The sequence below is a fragment of the Pectinophora gossypiella genome, chromosome 16 (assembly GCF_024362695.1).
Source record: "Pectinophora gossypiella chromosome 16, ilPecGoss1.1, whole genome shotgun sequence".
Taxonomy (NCBI): Eukaryota; Metazoa; Arthropoda; class Insecta; order Lepidoptera; family Gelechiidae; genus Pectinophora; species Pectinophora gossypiella.
In genome coordinates, this window is record NC_065419.1 from 1348143 (window position 1) to 1374937 (window position 26795).

General features: G+C 37.9%; 1 protein-coding gene and 2 long non-coding RNA genes across 5 annotated transcripts in view; 1 reads left to right on the top strand and 2 right to left on the bottom strand.

Annotated features, from left to right (window-relative positions):
- LOC126373959 (uncharacterized) overlaps positions 1 to 26795 on the bottom strand; it is a 650308-nt gene that overhangs the window by 188429 nt on the left and 435084 nt on the right. For all 3 annotated transcript variants that reach the window (XM_050020362.1, XM_050020363.1, XM_050020361.1), the window contains one exon: positions 1466 to 1628. In XM_050020362.1, coding sequence (XP_049876319.1) covers positions 1466 to 1531 — 66 coding nt within the window. In that variant the 5' untranslated portion in view covers positions 1532 to 1628. The remainder of the gene's footprint in view (positions 1 to 1465; positions 1629 to 26795) is intronic.
- LOC126374058 (uncharacterized) overlaps positions 1 to 26795 on the bottom strand; it is a 310332-nt gene that overhangs the window by 188429 nt on the left and 95108 nt on the right. The window lies entirely within an intron of this gene.
- On the top strand, positions 24557 to 26223 carry LOC126374054 (uncharacterized). Its single transcript, XR_007567392.1, has 3 exons — positions 24557 to 25203; positions 25295 to 25688; positions 25988 to 26223. It is a non-coding gene; the product is annotated as an uncharacterized LOC126374054 (long non-coding RNA).

The window sequence follows — 26795 nt, forward strand, 5'->3', positions numbered from 1 at the left end:
CTGCCACTTCAGCTTTGCAATATGGACATTTATTGTCATGCGGGAAATCTTTGATGAGAGTAGAGGAAGCAAGCGTGGTAGGTCAGGATCGTAGTTAGTGGAATTCCGTGGTCTCTGCCGAGTAGGTCCCATTTGTTCCATAGAACATGACGTCATCGGACAAAATGAGACTTTTTAGTTTTTTTGTTGCTATAGGACATCTAATAAATTTTTATTTCAATATGTTCCATAGAACAAGTTGTCAAATATTGACACCTTTCTGTAGGCGTGTAGGTAGGTTAGGTTGGGTAGGTAAGGGACCAACGTGATAGATGATGAGCCGTTTCGCCATCTATAATGCTCGATTCAACAGTCTTATTGAAAATTGCTGTTACATTTAACCGGGGATCGAACAGACACTCCCCGTTTGAGATGCAAGCCAGTGACACATAGCCACACGAATAAAGTAATAATTTTACAAAATTTTTGACACTTTTCAATTATCTTGGCTTCCATTGTTTTGATATTGCATCCAATTATCTTTTAAAACATTAATCAATTACTACAAATATGTGCGACAGATAAAGTGATTTAATTTATTACATGAATAATCGATTAATTGCAAAATGGCTTAACTAAATTATCGAGTCAACGACCGCAGAATAGCTGACGGTTTATACGCAGAAAATAATGCATCAAATCCAATAAAAATATCCAGCAATATAAATTAACAAACAGAAATCCCAATTTCAACCAATCACAACCTCCTAGGTAGTTTATCACATCATAAAACTAACTCCTGATTGGTCACTCAACAATGACGTCACTATGGCGTTGAACACGGAAGGTATTACAATGCAAGTCGTTGAAAATCTACTTCAAATCAAAATAAAATGTGTTCCTAGAAATAATACAACCGTTACTATTAGAGATAGGAGCGCCAGTTATCGCTTATCGATAAAGCGACATATTTCTCGATATCAAACTGATAAGTGGCGATATGCAAACATGTACCATAGATAGAAAATACGAGTAGTTTGATATCGAGGCTACCTTGTTACGCGTGTGTGTTTAGTAAATAGGCCAGATGTCTGAATTTAGAATCGAGTTGAATAAGCTGTTTTGTCGTTTAAAAACCTTTCTGTCCATTTGTCTCCGTAGCTTTTTCTCTAGTACCTCTAATACTGCTATCGACATGGGCGAAATACTAAGGAATACAAATGTATAACTGCCTATCTATATTATGTACACAAATGTGTTCGTAATGTACACCAATTAGTACATAATATAGATATGCAGTTAACCATACCAATTCCTTTATCATATTTCATAACTACTTTTTCCAGAAATCGTGCTCGGTTAATGGCGATAGGCTCGCGATAAGGATTTAAAACATAGCTGGAGTAGGTGTAATGTATATTATACACCTCTGCCTACCCCTTCTGGGATACCTGGGTAAAGCTGTTATACATATTTATCCCCTTACCTTTTTCCCATCTCTGAATTTGACAGTGCCCTCGATGATCGAGGTGGCGGGACTGGCGTCCGCCATTTTGTTTGCCTACGTCACGCGACTCCAGCGCCGCTGTCGCGGCATCGTGAACTAACACATCCTCACTCACTGCACTGCACTGTCTCACTTTTATGACCTGGAAAGATAAAGAAAGATCATGAGTTTTTGATGTAAAGGTGCTATTGGATCTGATAGTTTTAGGGTGAATATTATTATAGTTATAAAACTATTTTTATAGATAAAGATCGCCTATTGGTATGAAATTACAGTTGTACGATATATAAAGACATGAAGACTATGCTGTGTGTGTGTGTGTGTGTGTGTATGTGTGTGTGTGTATGTGGGTGTGTGTGTGGGTGTGTGTGTGGGTGTGTGCGTGTGCGCGAGCGTGTGCGCGAGTGTGTGCGCGCGCGTGTGTGTGTTTGTGTGTGTGTGTGTGTGTGAGTGTACACGTGTACACTCGTAACAGCGGCGGGATCACAAGTAACATAAACAGCCTATACTATACAGTCTCTTATACAAAATCATAACTAATAAGTAATCCAACTTATCCAAGTTAATGAACCAACTGAACGCATCCTACATTTTTATTTACTTCCAAACTGCAATAGAAATATTAAATTATTTTTGAATAATTTAGTCAACAACGCAAAGATTAATTTAAAGTTGCAATAAATAATTCGAAAAACAAAACAAGGATTACAAATAGCAATATCCATCAACTTCTTATTAAAACTTGTATCAACAACCGAAACAGCTTAACTTCCGTGATGTTCCAAAATTAAATTAAAATATTGTTCAGACTTTACTTCTCAATGAAACAAGACGTTCAAATTCAATTAACTTTCGAACCAGACTCAGTTCCAAAATACAATATACAAAAAAGGCTCAACGTAAGTTACAATTAAATATGCAAATATCAGTCTGTTTTCCAAACATGTAAGTTACGAACTTAAGCAGGCATCCCTTTAACCCGGGAACTTAATCCGAGAAACTTCAAGCATGGAATACTTAACTGAGTTAAACAGTTTGTACAAAGGCTTGTAACGAAAGATACTTAAAGATTCGTGAAAGTTTTACCAAGTTTCACACATCCGTCTTGGTTAAGTTCAGCAACTATGTTCAGTCAGGAGTGGACTCAGGGGGAGGGTGAAGGGGGTCAAGATTTTTAGTTTGACTTAATTAATCTCGTAGCTAGATCACAATTACACTTTAATAGGCTTGTTTCCAACTAGTCAAATCAGTTACTTTTTACTAAACGTCAAAACACGAAATTACTATGGCATTTGTATGAAAAAGCACACTGTGACGTCATAGAAAAACGTGATAAAATGTCGGACTTATTATTACGTTTTCTTGATTAAAATTCATAAGTTAAATGGAAAAAAGAAAATATTTTTCGTTAGTTTTAGATCTGTAATCAGAATTGTATAATTTATCTTGAACTAGTACCCAATTGGCCTTCTAATAGTTCTAACGGTCATCTACGTGTTTTAAGAGTCATCATAAACTGCCTATATACGTCCCACTGCTGGGCACAGGCCTCCCCTCAATCAACCGGAGGGGGTATGGAGCATACTCCACAACGCTGCGCCACTGCGGGTTGGTGGAGGTGTTTTACGGCTAATAGCCGGGACCGGGACGGGCTTTAGTGCACTCCGAAGCACGAAATCATGTGTTTTAAGAGTACAAATCTCGAATTATAATTGTCTAGCGACTAGATTAATCTGATCGTCAGGGTCGTGTGTTACATCTTTTGGACGGCGAAATTTTTCAGTGCCCTTCCTAAGCGGGATGTTCGGAAGCTGCAACTACAAGGATTGCACTATCGGCCCACTAGGGTCGATATAATCTATCAAATATATATAATTCTTCCAGATGGCGCCTTGAGTCGAGGTTCGCAGCCAACTGGGCACCCTCAGGCCTATTGTCTTAAATTGTGTACCGGGTAAGAGCCGAGTCTTACTGTAATATAAGTTTACGCCTCAAACCAAAATTCTGGATCCGTTACTGTTCGGTTCAGATGGCAGTATGTTTGGTTTTCGTTCACGAAGTTCCGAGTTTGATGCTGATATTTGGCGAATTTACTTTCAGTCTAGGTTTGAGCGTTTGAGGAACTAAGTAAGTTTTTAGTGTAGATTCGTTCTCAACTCTGAAAGTTTAACCTCAGTACAATGTAGCGCACAGATTGTAAGTACATTCCACGTACCATTTTCCGCCTTCTTGAGGAAGGGTCTTAAAAATAAGGACAAAATTAAGATCCACTCACTCACTCACAAAAGCTTTAACAGAAACAAAGTCGGTAAAGGGTCTGAAGGAAAACGAAGAAGATTTGAATAAGAGGATTTAAAAACATTACCCTCTTTTGTCCGAAGTAGGGTGAAGGATTTAAATGTTCGTCACTGACCAAAATATGAGGTCACGACTGTATCCCAATTGGGGTAGCAGTACGTTGATCACAAGATGAATTAAGTATTCAAGCTTCACCAAGCTTTCTGTTACACCAATGTGACAGGTGAACCGTATCGCCGTCTATAATGGTCGAGTCAAGTGTGTAGTGAAAACTGCATTTAAGATAAATTAATAACACATTGGTGCAAGTTCAGTCCCTGGGTTCGAAGGTGCGCCGGTGAACCGCACGACCACATTCTAATAGAATTTAGTTAAATGGGGCCTAGACCCGAATATTGTAAGTCAAAATTCAGAATACCTCCTAAACTAAAGCTCTTCAAGAAAAGCGACTCGGACTTCCTCTTTTTACCCGACTGCGGCGAAACAAAAACGAGTGTTATGCCTTTATAAGTAGGCAAAATTATTTTTTTTTATTTAGTTTAGATTCCCACTTCCCATTGCCTTATGATATGGCAAAAAAGGCTCTTTAAGGTCATCATTTTCCGCACAATTAGGTGATTCAGTCTGCAATCCTCGCCAAACAAACGACAAAATAACAGTGATTTCGACAATGCTCCCATCAGGAATCGAACCCAGATCTCTAGATCGTGAGCCCAGCCCTCGTAACTACCAGACACCAGACAATAGAGGCGTCTATCCAGTTTGTCCTCTTAAGAAATAATAAGATTTAAATTATTATGTCCAGGATATTCCCGTTTGTTTGTTATTATGGCTTATTTACTTGATGAAGCAGCTGTACATTACTTACTTAATGGTAATACTTAATCTACGCGCGATTTTGTAATTCTTATGGTTTTCTCATAATCTCCACACATTCAATCCTCACCTAATCCTTGTCCAAAACTATGAAACCACATTTTCGTCCCTTCTCTTGGTAAACAAAAAAGATCACAAGCCGCACAGGCTTTACACAAAAAAAAGCATGCTGGGCCCCATGTGGTCCATCCCCGCATAACGGTCCCAGAAATTCAATAAAAACTACAGAACAGCCCCCTAGTGGACAATAAATGCGTCCGAGAATCACCCCGGATTTTCATAGATTAAATATTATTTGTAAATACGATGGAGCATTGAATTAATACATACAGGCTGATTTATTTGAATACAGAATTTAAAAAGAGCAATTCATTTTGTTTTTACTTGTTTCATTTGTTTTCTGTTTTCGCGCGGATTTTATTTAAAACAAATGATTGGTGGAAACGAATTAAGTATCAGTAATGGTTGAACGTGGGATCCATTTGTAAACTGTCAGTTTTCACACAGACAGAGGCAGACATAACACAAGTGTATCATCCTATGACAAGAATTGAGAACATGTAGAGAGAATGAATGAAAGTAGACTTACAAAAAAATATATATTGCGGGAAGATAACAAACACAGAAAACAAACAAACACACAAAATAACAAAGATTTTGTAGGAAAGTGACAATACTATGGAAGGATAATGAATGGGGATTTGATTGTTTATGGGATGAATGGAGGATGATTAATGAATGGACGTAAGGCAGTTTTAAAAAATAAGAAAGGCTAGTCTATGGTGCGGCATGTCAAGAGCATAAGGGAAGAAGTGCTTCTTTTTTGAAAATTAATTAAAATACAAGGAGTGAAGATAATTGAAATATCCCGTTTTATTTCTGTATCCCACAAACAAAATTTAAAATGAAGAGAATGACGCCCTTTGCCTTCACTGCTTTATCAGCACTTTGAGACAGTGTATTACGTTCCCTTACCGCTGCTCGTCGCATTTTTTTTCTTTTTCACATGTTTGCCAACATCAGGAATCCCTTATAGCAATTGTCACAACTGAAACACCGAATTCTTCACAAAATACAAACAAACACTTCCTAAACACCCTGTACTTATAAATACATTTATTGCACTAGGTCGCTAGGGTACAATAAATCCTTATTTGGCAAAACTAACGTTTTCGCTAAAACCGTCCGATCCCCACACAATAGCAAGTGTTTGCTATAACGATCAATATTACTATGAAACTCAATTATGAATTGCCATATCTAGATTAATTTAGATAAATCGGGAGCGATAAATTTGATGGAATAACATAATATACTGTTGAAATTATAAATATAGGAAATTAGTAAAGGACAGTTAATGTAGTAAAACAATATGTGTATATATATATATATATATATATATATTGCTTTTTTATTTTTTGTTTTAGGATTGTTGATGATGATGATAATAATGATCTGTTTATGTGCAACAAAAGTATATATTTCATTTGATTATTGTATAACAATATAATACCAATTGTAGAAAGCTATAATGGCACTAACGAGTAATATAAGAACAGAGAAATTACAAAAGCTAAAACAATTTCAGACAATATTCATAGAGCAATGAAATAAAACAGACAACTCAATAAAAGCTAATAGAAATTGCAATTTAAAACAATATCAGGTTTCAATTGCAGAGCAGCTGCAAAGAATAGAAGGTAAAATACAGAGATACAAAGAAATGGTTATATTGTTAATTTTGCACTCTAAGGAGACAAAGGCAAGATGGTCTTTGTAGACGCGACAGTCGACAGCTGGCATCACAAAGGTGCCTGCAGATGGTAAGGGATGGCACGCTTCAGATAAGGGCAATAAATAAGTGTTCTTAAGATGTTAACTTTATAGTGACTCGCAGAGAAATGATTTTGCACATTTTTCAGTTCAATGATTTTTTTGTGAAAATAATCGTTTTTTTTTCTATGTAGATTTCTATTCCTTATTAAAATTTGTTTTTTAATATATACCAAACTAATGCCATTATAAAGATACTACATACTTTATGTTTATGCCATGACCCGTGCAACTCATCATCATCAATTTAAGAGCCATTCTTTTATCGGTGTAGCATTCTCCATTGTTACTTTTTTAGGGCAAAATAGGGCGGTTTTTCCCTCTTGCCTTCCGCCCCGCAGTACTCTGACGCGAGTGGGATGGCGCCCAGAGTAGTCTATTTCAAATACTAGGTTGTAATGACGAAATAAATGAGATCATTTCGAATCAGATGATTTGTATATTGTTGTTAGTATATTAGTAATATATATTTTTCGATTTACCTGAACATGGAGTTATTTCTTATACTCTGTTCTTATCTGCCTAAAGGTTAGGTAATAAAGCTCTTTTTACATAAGCTTTGCGCCTTTTTACTGGCGGGCTAAGTAAGATGATTGATTCCGTGCTTCGGAATAATTTTTATTTTTTTATTATCTTAAAAAAGAAATAGTATATAAAGCGAAAGTTGATGGTAGGGCTGGCAGAGGAAGACCTAGAAGGACTTACACTGACCAAATTGGAGATGTCCTTAGAAAAGGTTTAGTACGATCTACTCTGAACCGGCGTGCGCGTATGAAGCGATTGATGAATGTGGAGGAAGCAAGAGATGTGTGTCAGGATCGAAGCAAATGGAATTCTATAGTCTCTGTTTACCCCGATGGGAAATAGGCGTGAGTTTATGTATGTGTGTACCTGAACATGACAACCCTATCCCCGAATCCGTACAATCCTGCACCCACATTGTCCCGAGACACCTGTCCGCTCTCACCGATGTTATTAAGATGTGAGCTTTGATTAATTAATTTATTGCAGTGTGCACAGTTGCATTGTCTTGGTTGAGGTAGACGATAATTCATTATAGATACCTTTGTATCGATAGGAGGCAAGTTTTGTCTTTATATTTAGTACCGAGGATAAACTTGTTGAAGGTTTATCTTCTTTTATCGTGTGGTTTGATGAGGTTGGTAATTCACCTCACTATTGTGCCACCAAAGGCCCCTGACATGACTCATGTAACGTCTCTCTTGCTTCCTTTGGCGGCTCAATAGTAACCCTGACACCAGGGTAGATGAGGTTGGTACTCCACCTCACAACCCACACGATAGAAGAAGAGAAGTAGCTAAACATAATCGATTTTTTTCTTTACACCCAATCCAGTAAATAATTTCAAGTTTTAGTCAATAGATACTATGATAAATATTTGTTCTGCTATCTGCAGAGCCTATACAAAAAAATCCGCCATGTGTTCGAACAGCGGATCAAATTATACACGGTCAGATGGTAACCTAACATCAATTCACACAACATTCAACCTACAGTAAACATAAACAGAGTTTCCAATTGCTTGTAACGCAGTTGAATCACTTCGACAATACGGTTGTCAATCTTCAAAAATGCAATTTGTTTTCGAATAACTACAATTCGCAAATGTAACAAATTCACACCAGGAATTGGGTTGGGTTCTAGGTTACAGATAAATTATGAAATTCTGATTACTAAATAAAGACAGCTTTAAAACCAACGAAATTTTATTTTTTCTGTTTAACTTATTTATGGACATTAATCAAGAAAAACGTTTTAATAAGTCCGACATTTCACCAATAGTGTGCTCTTTTTCATACAGATTCCAGTCATTTCGAGTTTTGACAGTAAAAAGTGTTTAAAAACTCTGATTTAACTAGTTGGAAACTAGCCTAATGTACTAAAAAGTAATATGAATTAATTAAGATCACAAAACGCAAGCATCTGGACTCGAAAATATATAAAAAAAGCACATCAAATGGTACTGATTGCCATACAAGTATGTATGTACAGTCATGAGCAATATAATGTACCCACTTTGAGACTTTGTCGCACTAACATATTTGACATTTAGTGAGACTTACAGTTCAATTTGTCAAAAAAGTTAATGTGACATGGTACCAAAGTGTATACATATTAATGCTCGTGACCGTACATAAAATTACTCAGTACCTAAACGTACAAAGCCCCAACAGAGGCATTCGTTTAATCTAGGCTCGTTTCAAATACAGGTTAATTTCGGCCTGCGGGCTGGTTGATTCATAGTGATGTGGCTAGAGTATTTATATACGAGTAACTCGATTCGAATCGAGTCATTTCGAATTGGTACTGTTAGTCATCAACCTATTGGCACTGAATATATCGGAACATAAAATAAATAAGATTTTGGTGTGAAGAGTTTAACTGAGATATCTACTTATCTGTTTTTAAACAAACCTTAAAAAGAGATACCAATTTTTGTCCGAAATAATACCGTTATATTTTAATTTATATGTTCATATCAAGTTTTCTGCAAGTTGTCTCCAGACGACGAAGTCATATTCGGGTTTGATTTTTGTTAACAAAACCTTGCAATAGACAACATAGTTTCAATCCAGATAAAAATTGTAATCTTAATTTTTACCCGAATTTAAATTAATTGAAATCAACTCGATGCTTTGGTGAAGAAATCACATCAGTGTATGATTTTCAAAAAGTCACTCGCGTGGTTTTTCTCTATGAGACGATTGTACCTTATAGATAGATAAATAAAATACTTTATTGAGCACAATGGACACAAGATACAGAAATAAGGACAACAGGGGGATTAAAAAGACCACATCGAAACAATTCATCGACATTTGCGCATATAAAAGTAAGTGCGCAATGTAAATGAATGTCAAATAGCAATATTGTTTTTAAAAAGGCATTTTTAACCCCCCAATACAGAATGAACAACAGGCGTCCTTATTGCTCATGCAGCCATTTCTTTCAGGCAACTTTTGGGTAAAATCGAATAACCGGATATTTCAACTCGAGTAACCCTCTCTCTCGGCACATCACTAAATGATTCATACCCGGTTAAACAGCCCGATCCGGGTTAACCGAGAGGGGTAATTGGGCTCCTTTAGTTTAGGTTTACCATGGACCTCTAGTTCTGTTGTACTTACCCATTGTCCCAGTTGTCATGGTAATTACTAATCGATATAATGTATATGTGTGTGTTTGAGGTGTAAGTGCTGTTTCCTGCAGGCTCCAAATTAGTTTTAATTTAGTTTAACAATTTTAAAATTAGTTTTGTCTCTGTCTTGCACTTTGGAGCCGTGGTAGCCCAGTTGATAGAACGCTTGCCTCTCTCACTTTGAGGTCGCAAGTTCGAATCCAGCACGAGTTGGAAGAGGAAGGTATAGGCGTGCCCGTGATCAGATACATACATGCATAAACTCACGCCTATATACGGGGTAAGCAGAGACTATGGAATTCCAACTTAGATCCTGACACACTTCTCTTGCTTCCTCCACATTCATCAATCGTTTCATACACGCACGCCGGTTCAGAGTAGATCTTACTGAACCTTTCCTAAGGACATCTCCAATTTGGTCAATGTACGTCCTAGGTATTCCTCTGCCAGCCCTACCACCAACCTTCACTTTATATACCGCTTTCGTAATCCTATTATCATTCATTCGCTCTATGTGTCCAAACTTAACTTCCCCTTCTCAATCTTAGTCACTATAACGTCTTTTACACCACTTCTCTCTCTTATCACACTGTTTGTCACTCTATCACTCAAACAACAATCAGATCCAAGATGTACGGTCACGGGTACTAATATGTATACACTTTGAAACCATGTCACATTAAATTTTTGACAAATTAAACCGTAAGTCTCATTAAATGTCAAATATGATAGTGCGACAGGGTTCTAAAGTGGGTATATCTTCTTCTTCTATCGTGTGGGTTGTGAGGTGGAGTACCAACCTCATCAACCCTGGTGTCAGGGTTACTATTGAGCCGCCAAAGGCCCCTGACATGACTCATATAACGACTACGTACTTACATCAGTAAGTAGTAACCGGGACCAACGGCTTAACGGGTATACGGGCTTAGTGGGTATATGATATTGCTCATGACTGTACAAAGTAAAAGGTAAATAGACCTCTACACCGGCGAACATGCGTGAAGTCTTTGATGAGAGTGGAGGAAGCTAGGATGGCGTTACAGGATTGTAGTAAATGTCATTCCGTTGTCACTGCCTACCCCGACGGGAAATAGGTACTAAGGCGATTGGCAGTCCTGTTTCATTTTACCATAAAAACAGAACACTAACTAGGTTAATTATGTTGTTTTGTTTTCTATTGTGTAAAGAGAATAATTATTCAATTATGGAATTGATTTGCAACACCCTTGAGATGACTTACAATGCTAACAGGAAATGAAGTAAATATACCTACTGGCTCACGCATACGGTACCATAGGGATGGGTATTTCTACTCACTAAATATTTGATCCACTTTTAGAAACTTTCATAGAATAATACTACATGTGGGATGGAGCATGAAGGAAACGATCATATTTGTTTACCTTTGTTTCATCATCATCAGCCCATTAACGTCCCCAATGCTGGGGCACGGGCCTTCCCTATGGATGGATAGGGAGATCGGGCCTTAAACCATCACGCGGGCCCAGTGCGGATTGATGGTTATTAACGACTGCTAATGCAGCCGGGACCAACGGCTTAACGTGCCTTCCGAAGCACGGAGGAGCTCGAGATGATTTTTTTTTTTGTGGTCACCCATCCTATGACCGGCCGGCCGGCTTTTTGTGAAAGTTGCTTTACTTCAACAATCGCAGACCGAGCGCGTTAACCGCTGCGCTACCGAGCTCCTCACCTTTGTTTATTTAAAACTTTTTATAATTTTGTACATTTTCCCTTTTTTATAACCGACCGCCATTTCCCTGTCATTCCGCAATCCTCTCTTCTCTCTCGCTCACTCCCTGCTCTCTCACTCACACACCTTCACGTTACGTTTCATTCTGCCTACCATTCCTAAATACACATAGAACGGACACTTTCCGCCCCGCACCAATTCGTATCGGGCGCCGAGACAGATTTACCTCACCCCCCTCGCCCGCGAATTCTCGCTTTAGTCTGTGTGTCTCACTCGCACTTACGCGGTAAGAATGAGATTCTTGTATCAAGTGTCCAGGCTGTGCTTCTACGACATGCTCCAGACAATACAATCAATCTTCATCTAAACGTCATACATACATACTTAAATAAACTCACGCCTATTTCCCACCGGGGTAAGCAGAGACTATAGAATTCCATTTGCTTCGATCCTGACACACTTCTCTTGCCTCCTCCACACTCATCAATCGCTTCATACGCACGCCGGTTCAGAGTAGATCGTATTGAACCTTTTCTAAGGACATCTCCAATTTGATCATCGTAAGTCCTTCTCGGTCTTCTCGGTCTCGGTCGGGCTAAACGTCATATGTCATTAAAATAAGATTTTGTGAAGAAAAAAAGTTGAATTATGAACAATTAAACCTGAAACAGCATAATAGATGATTCGCTTACGTCATTTGTCTAATCTCGTGTGGCGAGATCAACACGTAATCACATACCAGCATTGATAGCTGCGACAGAACACGCTAACATAATAAGTATGTATAAATCACATTACTATTCATAAAACCAGTGTCTCAACTACATAAAACAATCTCAAGGCCCTGGATTCAAATTCAAATTCAAAAATTTCTTTATTCAGTAGATAACATAGTTCTACTTTGAATCGTCAAGTTTTACATAACGAACGTCTCATCCACCTAAAACTACTGCAGCTTCTCACAACCTGTATAGCCGGGGAAAAGAAGCTGCAAGAAAAACCCGAATCAAATAAAATAAAAAAAAAACAAATCCAGATAGTGACATAATTACAAAAAATCATGATCCCTTGTTTAGTTAAGACACTGCAGGCTGATCATCCGTGCACATTAAGCAGTCAGTCTCGGCTATTATTTACCTAAGTAAGTATGTAATGGTTACATGAGCCATGTTAGGGGACTATGGCAGCTCAATAATTACCCACCAGGGTTGATGAGGTCGGTTGTTGATCTCCCAACCCATACGAGATATATTATAAAACGCTTCGATCTATTTTATGCGCGCCATAAGTACTTTGTACGGACCAAGTTGAGTCATCGGCGAAATATAAATCTTTCTACATCTATCTACATAAGAGCCTTTGCTTGCGTGCGCATACATGAATGAAATTCAAAATAAACATAAAATGAAGTTACATCACCGTTTGTATATATTGTGCAAACCGTGGCATAGTCTCCATGACTATTACGAATTGAATCACTGGGTTATAAAATTACGATATAAACATCGAATCATGCTACACTTCATTACACAGATATTGCAAAAAGTGTGCTGAATTTATTTGCTTGCGTTATGGTTTAAATTACAGATAAAAGCGAAAAATGGAATGGAACTCTCCGCTGGTGCAGGAGTAAAAAAACTGAAGGCTCTTACATCCAGTTGCAGAAAGGTTTCTTTAAGTTCGACATTAGTTAATTGGTCTTCTTCTTCGATCGTGTGGGTTGTTGTGAATTACCAACCTCATCAACCCTGGTGTCAGGGTTATTATTGAGCCGCCGAAGTCCCCTGATATGGCTCATGTAACGATTACTCACTTACATCAGTAAGTAGCCGGGACCACTGACTTAACGTGCCTTCCGAAGCACGGATCATCTTACTTTCAGACAATCAGGTGATCAGCCTGTAATGTCCTAACCAAACTTGGGATCACAAAGATGATTTTTGTGATATGTCCCCACCGGGATTCGAACCCGGGACCTCTGGATCGTGAGCTCAACGCTCAACCACTGGACCATAGAGGCCGTGAACGCATCAAAATTAAAGACGTTGCACCAAATGTGTAATGCTCCCTTAAAAGGTTCTTTAAGTAAGGGACATAAAAAATATAAAGAGTGTTTCTGCAACTGACTGTTAGCTGTTATCATCCGCCTCACTCTCTTATACTTCAATACCAAGAGTATCTTCAAGTTGTCTCCTGGTGGCTAGTGGTTCTACTCATTCCGAATTAAGGCCGTGATTACATACTCACAGATGATCGTCTGCAATGTAAAGAAAGTGAAGCGTAAACAAAAATAAAAATTTCAATGAATATATAATATACTAGTGGCCGCCTGCAACTTCGTTCGCGTGGATTTCGGCTTCCGCGGTAAGAATTTCCGATTCTTTTAATTGTTAAAACTTGTGTGTTATTCAGTAGTTTTTGCGTGAAAGAGTAACAAACATCCATACTCACAAACTTTCACATTTTATAATATTAGTAAGATTCTTTCGTGAAGATTATCTATAATGAATTATTATTAAGAATAGGAAATACATTAGAATAATTCATTTATGTGCACGTGTATCTACTGAGATCTACAATAACAACAATTAACATCGAAATCTAATAAAAATATTTTTTTACGACATTCTTAGTTAGATCTAACTTGAAATATTACAGGGCATTTTATATTATCACAATCCAGAATAAAAGTAACAATACAATTCTAATTACAAGTAATAATCATTACGAAACCAAATTAAAATGCTCGGAAAACCGTTCGAAGCTCATCACTTTAATACCCTCATTTTGAATGGAGCGGTTTGGCAACAGAGTCAGACAATGAAAATTAGATCCACCTCCATTATGACTTTGTTACTTTAGTGTTGGTACCAGTCTAAGTTACATTGAAAACGTGCTATGATATAATCGTGTTCATGGAAGAGACTTATTAGTCTATTGGTTAGCGTCCGGTTCCCGATGGGACATAATTTAAATCACTTTTGGAGACGTCTTTTGTTTTGTTGGGATATTGTATTCTGAATCACCTGATTAGCCAAAAAGTAACCCAGTATTCCCAGTAGAGTTCTCAGTAAAACAAAATTCTCAATAGTCCTACTCGTATGTAGACCTAGGTAATTGATAGACAACCTACATATTGAACTTGAATCTATGACTCAAGATAAAACATTTGCTTGACTGACGACACTTGTCACATATTTTTAACTAGCGACCCGCCCCGGCTTCGCTCGGGAGCAATGCTGAGGAAAAAAATATTTACGACAACACATTAAAAACCTCAAAAATAACAGTATTTTTCCACTATTTAATGGATGTTATTATACATATAAATCTTCCTCTTGAATCACTCTATCTATTAAAAAAAACCGCATCGAAATCCGTTGCGTAGTTTTAAAGATTTAAGCGTACATAGGGATAAAGGGACAGAAAAAGCGTCTTTGTTTTATACTATGACGTTGGTGCTGTAAAACCTATGTTTTACAGCACCAACGGGGATACAGGGGTGATCCTATGGTCACCCCTGTATCCCCGTTTACAAATCTGTTTTGGAAAGCTGAAACACTGCTGCAAACAAATTACATGTCTGGTAATATCGCCAGTATGGATACGCTAATTATCGCGGAAATTACGACAATAATTGCGTTCTAGTTTTAGCGGTTCATTTGTGTCATTTTCCATGTATACAACTAATTGAAAAGTCATAATTATTCAATACAGAAAATGCGACAGCGTCGTGGCGGCGGGACTTGTGGGGCGGATTTTTTTTTTATTTTAGGTAAACAGTCTATTGGTTTTAGTAGTAACTCTCAATACTATCCAGAGTGGGAGGACAGGAATCCTAGTACGGCTTTGAAATATACAATCAATACTATAAACTAGGCGCAATCCTACTCGCGTCAGACAGAGAACTGCGGAGCGGAAGGCAACAGACACTGCCCTTAAACAGTAGCATGGAGAATGCTACACCGACAAGAGCGTGGCTTTTAAATTAGTGATGAAACAGTTTACGGTTCTCGAAGAAAAAAAAATACAGTGCCATCTACGATGCGAGAGCGAGACAGAGACTCGATGAAAAGTTCGAGGGAGCGTGCAATTCTTTTTTTTAAAACGTCATACAGCCTCGTTATTACTGATCATCTTTGGCCTTCGTTTTGTACTCAGGTGGCTGATCACTTTACAGACTAAGACAAAACACTTTACAGAATAAAAACAACTAATCTTTGATGTAACTCTACAAAACTTGTTCACATTAATGTGGCCAAACGCCCATTCGCTCCCAAAGGGGATTCGAGTGCCAAATCGCACCATTGCTTTGCCCATAACAATAATAATGTCCTTTGTATCACCGGCGGTTGCCACGGCAGACGCCATTTTATATCTAGCCCCGAAATAATACATAATTTTAGAGTAATAGGCTATAACGGATATTTGTAATTATTACATGTAACTGCCGGAGTAAAGAGAAATCGTAAAATGCGATCAGCTGATTAATTACATTGAAATCTATTTAAGACTTTTTATAACATTACGCGATTCATCGCCGATGCGTCGGGATCGGGTGGGGTCCCTAATAAATAATCGGATGGGCAGAGCGACGATTTCGCCATACATTTAATATACCTGCTACGCATCGTGCCCGATGAATCGCGTAATGTAATAGGGCCTTACGACAGAATGTCCAAATCTATAAGCGAAGGGCTTATAACCTGCCACCGTTTTTATCATATCCATCTTAGGTAAGTTATGAGTTCAGTAAAATCCAAGTATAAATTGTTTCATACTGACTTATTTCTCTGCTTACCCCGAAAGTTATAACGGACATCCCGTTATCCCGTTTATAACAGAGTCCGCTTACCTAACAAGATTTGACAGATCTAGTCTTTTAGAGAAACGGTGTCAGACTTTCCCGCCAAGGGAAAACTAGCCCAATACAGGTTAGTTAGGTCACTCATCCCCGAAACGCATTTCTCGGGAATGAGGATTTCGTCACAAAATTTTCCTTCATCGCCGAGCACTTTATTGATGGATCTGGGACCTCAAAGTGAGAGTGAAGCGGTTGAAGCTAGTCTACCACGGCGAGTTACCTATATCTTTAAGTCGTAATTATAACTAGAACCCGCTGCTATGTTTTTTTAAACATTCTTATTCCACATCGTCAAATGCACATAAAGACAAGAAAAATCTTAGCAATTTACATTAGTTACGTCTTCGAAAACATCTCTGAAATTACGACAACAAAAAAAATACGCGCTAGAATTAGAAAACGGAGTGATCTTCAAACGACAATTAAATTTGACAGAAAGCATAGTTGAAGTATTTTAACGTGATGCTATGTGAAAGCCAGCATGCGTCTGCAATTTTAGCGCAATCCAAAGAAATGCTTCGATTGAATTATTGATGGTATATTAGTGTGTGTTCGTATCGAACGTGATTTTAAATTGTAAGTTATTTTTGTTTTATAAGCATATTGAGACGTTGAGTCAGACATAATGCACGAAACGCATAACACAACAAGCCCATACGTCCCACTGCTGGACACAAGTATGTATGCAGGCAGAGAATATCCACTCCTCGCCAGCTCCCTTGAAGGTCCAAATCACACATGGTGAGCACAAATCCAGGAAACCACGTGATACCAATTATCTATCATCCAAACATGAATTCAAACTCACGAAGACGAATTCAGTGGTTTAAGCCGAAGCCGGGATTCGAAGCCGTTACACTCCGATGCAAGTCACGCGTTTTTCGAACAGGGCTTTCTCGGATATACTTTCCACAGGAGGACATTCACCCTTCGTTGTTATTTCAGCGAAATTGGAGTTTTTCTGTCCATTTCATGGTTTGTACTGAAGTTATCAAAGTTGTGTTTGTTCAGGTAGCAATCACGGTGTTGGCTTAGGACAGTCGTAATATCGTCGATGGTTGAATTTAGGTGCAGTTTTCTGTGTCTGCCTGTTAGTTATGTTTTTGGACTATAATATTTGAATATAAATTTCAAAAAAAAACACACAGCTCATAATAAGCTGCCATCTAATGTTGATTTTGTTTTTTTTTTATTGTTACGTAAATTTTATTGATGATTTTTAATTTTAATTTCTTGTTTATAATTTTTATGTATTTGTACTTTTATTTTTTAACAATTTTTGTACTTATTTAGTGTTTATTATTATTTATTTTTTCTATGGACGTTATTATGGTCTGAAAATAAATTATTTGAATTTGAATAATATTACCTAATAGAAAAAACTGTATGTAAAATTATAGTCACTTTGCAGAAAATATACTGGGTGACTCATCTCATGAATCATCCCTCAAAGTTTTCGTTACGATGTCACTAACACCCTGTAAATCATATTAAAACTTTAACTTTTAACCTTGGCCTCAACCACTGTGGAGTCTTAGCATAGAATACCCATTAACTTCATCTCATCAATACGATTGAAATACTTTCGATTTGTTGCTACAAAAACACGAGTTTAATTTTCTTTTAAATTTGAATTTAGAATCTAATGAACCTAACTTATGAAAGTAACAAATTATAAACCTGGATAGAATATTACAAAACAGTTCAGTATGTTACTAACGCATATAGCTTACCAAAACATATAAACAATGTATAAAGCAATATAGTCATTATGTTTTGTAATCATCATCAGCCGTATGACGCCCACTGCTGGCCATAGGCCTCCCCCAAGGATCTCCACGACGATCGGTCCTGCGCTGCCCGCATCCAGCGGCTTCCCGCGACCTTCACCTTAAATAGAAGCTCGGTGAGGTATAGGTACTTAGGGTGGTATTAATAAAGTAATCTCAGCTTCGAGACTGCCCTGAAGATCATGTCAATGTGCCAGTTCTCATATAAAAACAGAGACTTGAGCATGATCTTGAGGGCAGTCTCAGCTAAGATCCGTTAATTAATACCAACTTTAGTTCATGATGCGATGGATGTACCTCTCTGCCTACCCGAATTGGGATACAGTCGTGACCTTGTGTTATGAACATCTGAATATTTTCCGTTTCTTTAAATGAAGTGTTAGCAGAAGTAGATTGCATTCTAGACTACCCGTGCGGTCACGAGCATTAATATGTATACACTTTGATACCATGTCACATTAACTTTTTTGACAAATTGCTCTCACTAAATGTCAAATATGTTAGTGTGACAGAGTCCTAAAGTGGGTACATTATATTGCTCATGACTGTACAGGTCTCTTACTACTAAATACATTGGCAGGCAGCCAAGGAAGTAATTTAAGTTTTCATGCCACGTTCATTCAACTGTCGCCGTCAAATGATCACAGCACAGCCTTCTGGCTAAGAACTTAAGAACCAAACTTTGTAATTCTGAAAGCAGATACATATTTTCCTGAATCGTACGTGTTTATAGCATTTTAGTTATTGTAATCACTATCACAGAACGGACACAAAAATCACTTTATGAAACCTTGCTTAGGGCCCGAGCAGGGTGATCACTCGATTGTCACGAAAGTAGGATGATTCGTGCTTCGGAAGGCACGTTAAACGGTTGGTCCCGGTTACTACTTACCTACTGATGTAAGAGCTTTTGGCGGCTCAATAGTACCTTGACATCAGGTTGATGAGGTTGGTAATCCTCCTCACAAGCCACTCGATAGAAGAAGACATTACGCGCTGATATTTTTCAAAATAAACAAAATAGACTGGATAGAGCTCGCACAGAACCGGGATACTTGGAAGAATATGGGGGAGGCCTTTGCTCAGCAGTGGGATCATATAGGCTAATAATAATAATAATAAACAAAATAGAATTCGACCTTATCTGTTCTGTAATCTTTAGAAAACTAAAAACAATTGACAGCGCGTATGATTCAAGGCAAATTTGGGATTGCATAATCCAGTTCGACACGAGCGAAGAGTGTCCATTCTGTACGTAGTTATAATTCTTTGTTCTATGATATTGAGTTATTTCGGTTTGATCACCTGTCACCATATGGTTCATCATAACAGTCTTAGAACTTAGGTTAATAGGTAATGATACCTACTCCATTACGAATTACGAGCGTGAGTATGACTATGAATATTAACTGATTTACCGTTTCTATTTTTTAAATTCTTAAACATACTGCAATACTTTTTCTTTATAGTATGTCCACTCTCATCTTAGTTTAATTTAAGGGGAAGACACTTTGTTCACATTTTCATAAACACATAACCGTTCCAATTTAATAGCCATACCGTTTATGTACATAAATGTATATAAATCAATTCAATAACTATTGAAAACCACGTCGCTAACGGAATTATCAGAAGTTTCATAACTTAGAAGTTACACTGTCGACTGTCGTGCGGCGGTGATGAAATTGTGTCGCAACGTGAACAGTAGCTGTCTGTGCGCGGGAGCAGCGGTAAGCGGATAGGTAACATACATACATACATAAACTCACGCCTATTTCACACCGGGGTAAGCAGAGACTATAGAATTCCATTTGCTTCGATCCTGACACTTAGGTAATGCGGAGTTTATTTGATAATCGACAGAAAGGCATGGAAAATCTTATACTATATCTTATACAGGGTGTCAGTTACATCGTAACGAATACTGAGGGAATGATTCAGACCATGATTCTAAGTTAACATCAAGTGCAATTTTCCGTCGCAAAATGCATGTATTTTTTTTTGTGTTTTGGTAAATTATTTTCTAATATAATGTATAAAGTCAGAATCATGGCCTGAATCATCCCTCAAAGTTTCCGTTACGATGTCACTAACATACAAACATCTCATCAAAAAAATCGTAACACTTTAGGTTTTTTATTGAATATAAAATTTTAATTCGAAACAGTCGCATAAATAACAAAACAAGAACCTATCGTTTTGTCTGGCCAAGTACCTAGTTAATGCCATCTGCGGCAAATCTACAATAAGCCACGTCAAAAAAAAAGAACCTATCGTTCATGTCCTTCGGCAGCGGGGAACGCGTGCAAATAAAAAAAAATCTATAATTTCTATGAGTGTCTAACTTGTCAAAAAAATTACATAGGGAGATAAGTCGCAGCAAGATTCAAACAGTAGAATCAAATAGACGGAATTCTATTTAAAATTAAATACTGACAAATATTTTAGACGTTAGATGGGAACAGACGTGCTTACACTCATACATATTACGTATAGGTATTTTGACATAACCCGTCCGTTCCTTCGCCGCAGTCGGGTAAAAATCTGGGTACACGTCAAACGATGGTGCTGCTCACACTCAGCTTATGACATACACCAACACTTCCACAACAGTCTCAAACTAAAAGCTAATCGCTCTGCCACGCTGCATGCTTCGTGAAATTGCGCGTTGACTGTAATTTTTTTAAGTTCTCTATTTTTAAGTAATTAGTAACTAGTTACCAATTAGTAATCCTAGATTTTTGCTGTTCTAAAAAAATGATTGGATAATTATCGATTCGTTATGTACTCTTGAATAAGACGGACAAAGCGATTAGGTCTTTTTTAACCCCCGACGCAAAAAGGACGGGGTGTTATAAGTTTGTTACGAATAATACGTAGTATTATTATTCCATGGTGTGGTCAGGACATTGTGCTGAAATCACAAGATTGTCCGAAAAATAACATGAATCCGCATGTTTCCATGAAATTCTACTTAGAATTGGATAGTCTATAACTGCCTAGCACCTGCCTAATACCCATGCAAAAGAAATGGCAGCGTATCAGCTGATGACGTCACAATTGTACAGTTAACTGTACATATGCACACGTTTTATGTACATAATTGATCTGTTATGCTGAAATCATTTCAATATTTTACGTCCAGCCGCAATGGCAAATTGGAGATTGGACGCGGATTTGCGTCATTGAAAGTAAAGATAAGAAACTCAGGTTTTTTACATTTCCATAAACTTTATTGCTCTATACGTATTGAGTTATAAGTAGATGCTATGTAATATCAACCTAATGTCGTCATAAACTTATCACCTCCCTAGCGTTATGCCGTTTTCACAGGGTCCGCTTACCTAGATTTCACGGGTCCGGTTTTTCACAAAAGCACACCCCGGACACTTCATACAAACAACTTCGTTTTACACAGACACTACACAATGACATTATCGTACACGCGCATCTGTATGTGTGACGCCAGACACTATACGATTCAAGTCTAAACTATGTTCGAAGGCGAGCGGCGAGTTGCCGTTCTATACGTAGTATTAATCTTTATTCTATGACAAATGCGACTACCTGTCTGACCTTCCAACTCGCGATGGGAAAGATCATAATAATATACTAAGAAACGTATTTCTCGGGAATGTGAGTTTCCTCACGATGTTTTCCTTCGCCGCTGAGCACGTGATAAACAATGGAAAATCGACAGTGACAACGATAAGTATATGGGTTAGATATGTCATGTCACCTTATGTCCATTCCATACCTACGTACAATCATAACTTAATCCGACAAAAAAAACATAAAGACGGAGGAAGCGAGAGAAGTCTTTTAAGAGCGATGCAAATATAATTCCAGTCTCTGCTTACCCCGGTAGGATATAGGCGTGTGTTTATGTATTTACATGTATGTAAAAAAAACATCAATAAAAAAGCATTAATTCCGGTATAGGCAAGTAGTTTTAACTTTTTATCCCCTTTAGCTTACACCATACACGAACAAATTCTATTCATTAGTTAACATTTCTACGACCTCAATGTTTAAGTATTCTTAGCCATAATAAGGATCTTCTGATAAATAAGGATTCAACCTTTGCTTAGTATCCTTCCGAATACTAAGCTTGGCTTTTGTGTAATTTACATTGGACTATAGCCATTAGAAAGCAAATGTATTCCTGTCCTTATATGTTAAGGAAACACCCACACGGTCGAAATGTTTATGCCATTTCTTAGTCTTTACTGCTTTCTTTTTTTTTCAGAAAGCATAACATTGTTTTTTTTTCAGTCTATCGTGCATATGATACATATAAGATAGATAAATTAAAATACTTTATTGAGCACAATTGACACAAAATACAGAGAAAGTAAGATAGTATATAACTGACAGCTGTCAAAATCGAATGACGTTTAGATCCTAATAAAATCCGATAAGGGAACCACGTTAGTTTTTATCACCTGCAATTACAGTGAAATTATATTATGATGAAAGAAGATTCCTCACAGATATGTTAAGAATTATTATTATTTTTCACCCGAAATGATTTATAAATGACACATAAGGCAATTAATACCTAGCCAAGAGAATTCAATGAAAATACCATTTCCTGACTCTGATGTAAATTATGTCGCTCTACAAACAAATAGCGAAGCGTTAGTTAATGTTCTAACAAGGACAACGACATACATTTTCTTGGAATTCTTGTATAATAGTCAGTTCTCATTTTTCCTTGTTTTTTTTTTTTTTGTAAATAAACATGTTTCTTGTAAAGGTAAAGTGCGAGTCCGGCTCGAGCACTAGGGGTTCAGAGGCTTTAACTTTGCCGTTGCAAAACTGTTGCCTTCACACATCGACATAGGCCGCGATTAGTTTACCAATTTCAAATGAGCTTGTAATCGCATAAACATATTTTTTGTAATGTAACAATAAATTGACTGTTTTCGGATTGTTTCCTTTACTTGAGCTGTAAGACCTTCTTTTAGACTACGCTATTGCCTCAGCCGGGTTATACGATCGGTCATAACAACAACATAAACTACTAAACATAAACTATAGGATATTTATCCCAGAAATCAAATTCAATGTAAATATTAACTTAAAACCTCAATTACGCACATAAAATTAATGAACACCGAATAATTTACAACGAAATTATATAATAAATTATTGTTAATAGTTTATTTATTAAACCTGACCTTGAGTGTCATTAAAACATGTCAGGTAGGTATACCTAACTAAAATAAAATTAGATGTCTGCTGGAAAGCAAATCACAAGAGTAAGCGAGAACGCACTATCTTGGCTTATGTTTTCTTGTAGAACCAGAGAGAGCGACGCAGAGCAATGATATGCCGTCCCTGGAAATGTTCCCAGCAGTATAAAGGCGCAAAACTTATATAAAAAGAGGTTTATTACCTACTTCTTCTTTCAAATAAGACCAGAGTTCAAGAAAGAACAGTCTAAAAATAAAACAGCCAGGTTTTCAACACAAGAACATTCTGGTACTGAGCTGGCTAAATTAGCTAAACGAGTGATTTGATTCCCATTGCTATCATTCATGATGTTGGAATGTGCTTCTTGCTAATTCCATATTTATTATACAATCACCCACGCCACCTACCGGACAACACACATACGTGTGCTGACCTTATAGCGAAGCAGCGCGAATACAAAAAGTTCTAAAATCAGAAGTGGGATAAGCCCTACCGTAATCGGCAAAATAAATTAAGGTCTATCAACGGTGATCGCACTTTGATACCGCGTTCTAATTTCGTACAGCGACATCTAGTGGCGGTTTCCTGGAACTAATCGGAAAGAATAACTTGGAATTTGCTATATAGCTACCTATAATAACAAAATTTATATGAATTGATAACTATAAATGCGATTTTATATCTACACAAAAAATAATATTTAAAATTCAAATAAAATTTGAAAATAGAGTAGGTACCTGCACTGAGACAAAATGTTTTTTAAATACCTATTTAGTGTAACAGCACACTTATACCGTGTGTTTTGAAAACATTACATAATAGTGCAATATTTAGCCTTTATTGTATTGTCTATGTTTTGACTGATAGATACCGGCCAAGTGAATGCCAATCGAGGCGAAACGGACAAAAGTTACGATGATATAGACTGATATAAGTATTATGTAATTATTAATTCGATTTTGATTTAAAAATGGAATTGAGTTTTATATTGGTGAATATAATTGACAATTATATTTTATTTTATAGATTTCATCCTGATTGATTTCCTGAACGCTTCCCTCTCGCTTTGAGGTCGCAGGTTCGAATCCAGCACAGGCGTAAACCAATGATTGTCTTTGTTTTCGAATTCATGTTTAGATCATAAATGATTATCTCGTATCAGGTATGTGACCTAATCTGTATTGGGCTGGGTTTCACATCGCGGGTTGGGAGGTCAGACAGGCAGTCGCTTCTATAAAAAACCGGACCTGTCAAATCTTCAGGTTAGGTAAGCGGACCCTGTGGAAAACGGGGCAATGCTAGGGAGATGATGATGATGAGACGATACTGTAGTGCCGTTTCTTTCAGCCTCCGGATTAGTTACAGGGGATCCGTTTTATAGCTTTTCTGTGTAGTATTGAACACAGCGCCATCTCGCCTTGATCGATGGAAGGTCCGTGAGCATCGACTTGCTATCGTTGGGCTCCGCAGTCGACGACTTTCCACCAGTAACCGGAAGATGGCGTGTGCCGATATTATACGGAAGGCTATATCTTGGAGTCCCTTGTCAAGTAGCTGCTGAAGAATGTTGGTGCCAATATTTAATACAAAATTATATTTGGGAATTTTCGGTGTCTCCTGTCCTTGGACTTGTTAATAACTTGCATTTTGAGTGTGCGACGGCGGCGTCATCTAACGGACGATTGAGGTCGTACTAGCTTTGTCCGTGACGTAGGCGTTGAATTGGGCGATTTATATAGTCCTGCGCCTGCGAGCTGCCGCATTCCCCAGACAGCGCTCCGCCGAGCGGGTGTGTCCACACCTTCGATTTTTAGTGTGAATTTCGGGTGAGAATTTGTCTTTACAATGCGTTATAGCATTTTAATCGTAATTATCAGTGTCGATATATGTTGTCATTGTTTTTCTTTTAGGCGGTTTATAAGCGTGTGACCGGTGGCCCGCAACTCCGTCGCACGCGCCGCCAAATCTTCGTAAATTTTTATTCTGGTAAGTAAGTTATACATTTCTGTCATCTGTCGTGACTCGTGAGTGTTAGTGTTTGCGGTCAGGATTCTAATGTGCGATTTGTTCCGAATAGGTGTGGTTTTGGTGTCCGTGGCGTGGACACGTTGCTCCGCCATTTTGTCCCAGCGTCGTGGCATCGACGTCATCGTACGTTGGCCGCATACGTGGCTTCTCGACCTCCGACAGGTGAGTCTTTTCATATGATTTTGGGGAGTTAGGTTGTGCCTCCGCCCCTAGAGGTTTAATTTACCCCTGTGCGTTTTGTCCGCAGGAGGTGTTTTGGGAAGGTGTTTTGGGGTGGCTGTTTTGCGAAGGTGTTTTGTGACGGCTGTTTTACGAAGGCTGTTCTGTTCTATGACGGGTGTTTTGTACAGCTGTTCTGCTACTGCTACAGCTACAGCTTATTGGTAGCTGCTTCTAGTCGGCTCGGCTTCCTTCCCGCCGCCGAGGGCAAACGAGCTAGGGAGGTTTTTATAATACCTTTCTTATTATTTAATAATGCTTAACGAATGACCAGTGGCCTTGAATACCTGGAATGTACCCTTAGGATTTAAAAGTTCCAAATACCTATTTATATTTTTGTGTAACTTTGGTTCTCTTAGTAATTAATAAATTTAAGTACTTAAACCCATGTCTTACATTTTATTTCTTCATACATCCATTTTTCATCTTCATCATCATCTCTTCATTAAATTTTAAACATTACATGGCGCCCGAACAGGGACTCGGCTTCCTTCCCGCCGCCGAGGGCAAACGAGCTAGGGAGGTTTTTATAATACCTTTCTTATTTTTTTAATAATGCTTAACGAATGACCAGTGGCCTTGAATACCTGGAATGTACCCTTAGGATTTAAAAGTTCCAAATACCTATTTATATTTTTGTGTAACTTTGGTTCTCTTAGTAATTAATAAATTTAAGTACTTAAACCCATGTCTTACATTTTATTTCTTCATACATCCATTTTTCATCTTCATCATCATCTCTTCATTAAATTTTAAACATTACATGGCGTGGGGATCCTAAGGGTACATTCCAGGTATTCAAGGCCACTGGTCATTCGTTAAGCATTATTAAAAAAATAAGAAAGGTATTATAAAAACCTCCCTAGCTCGTTTGCCCTCGGCGGCGGGAAGGAAGCCGAGCCGACTAGAAGCAGCTACCAATAAGCTGTAGCTGTAGCAGTAGCAGAACAGCTGTACAAAACACCCGTCATAGAACAGAACAGCCTTCGTAAAACAGCCGTCACAAAACAACTTCGCAAAACAGCCACCCCAAAACACCTTCCCAAAACACCTCCTGCGGACAAAACGCACAGGGGTAAATTAAACCTCTAGGGGCGGAGGCACAACCTAACTCCCCAAAATCATATGAAAAGACTCACCTGTCGGAGGTCGAGAAGCCACGTATGCGGCCAACGTACGATGACGTCGATGCCACGACGCTGGGACAAAATGGCGGAGCAACGTGTCCACGCCACGGACACCAAAACCACACCTATTCGGAACAAATCGCACATTAGAATCCTGACCGCAAACACTAACACTCACGAGTCACGACAGATGACAGAAATGTA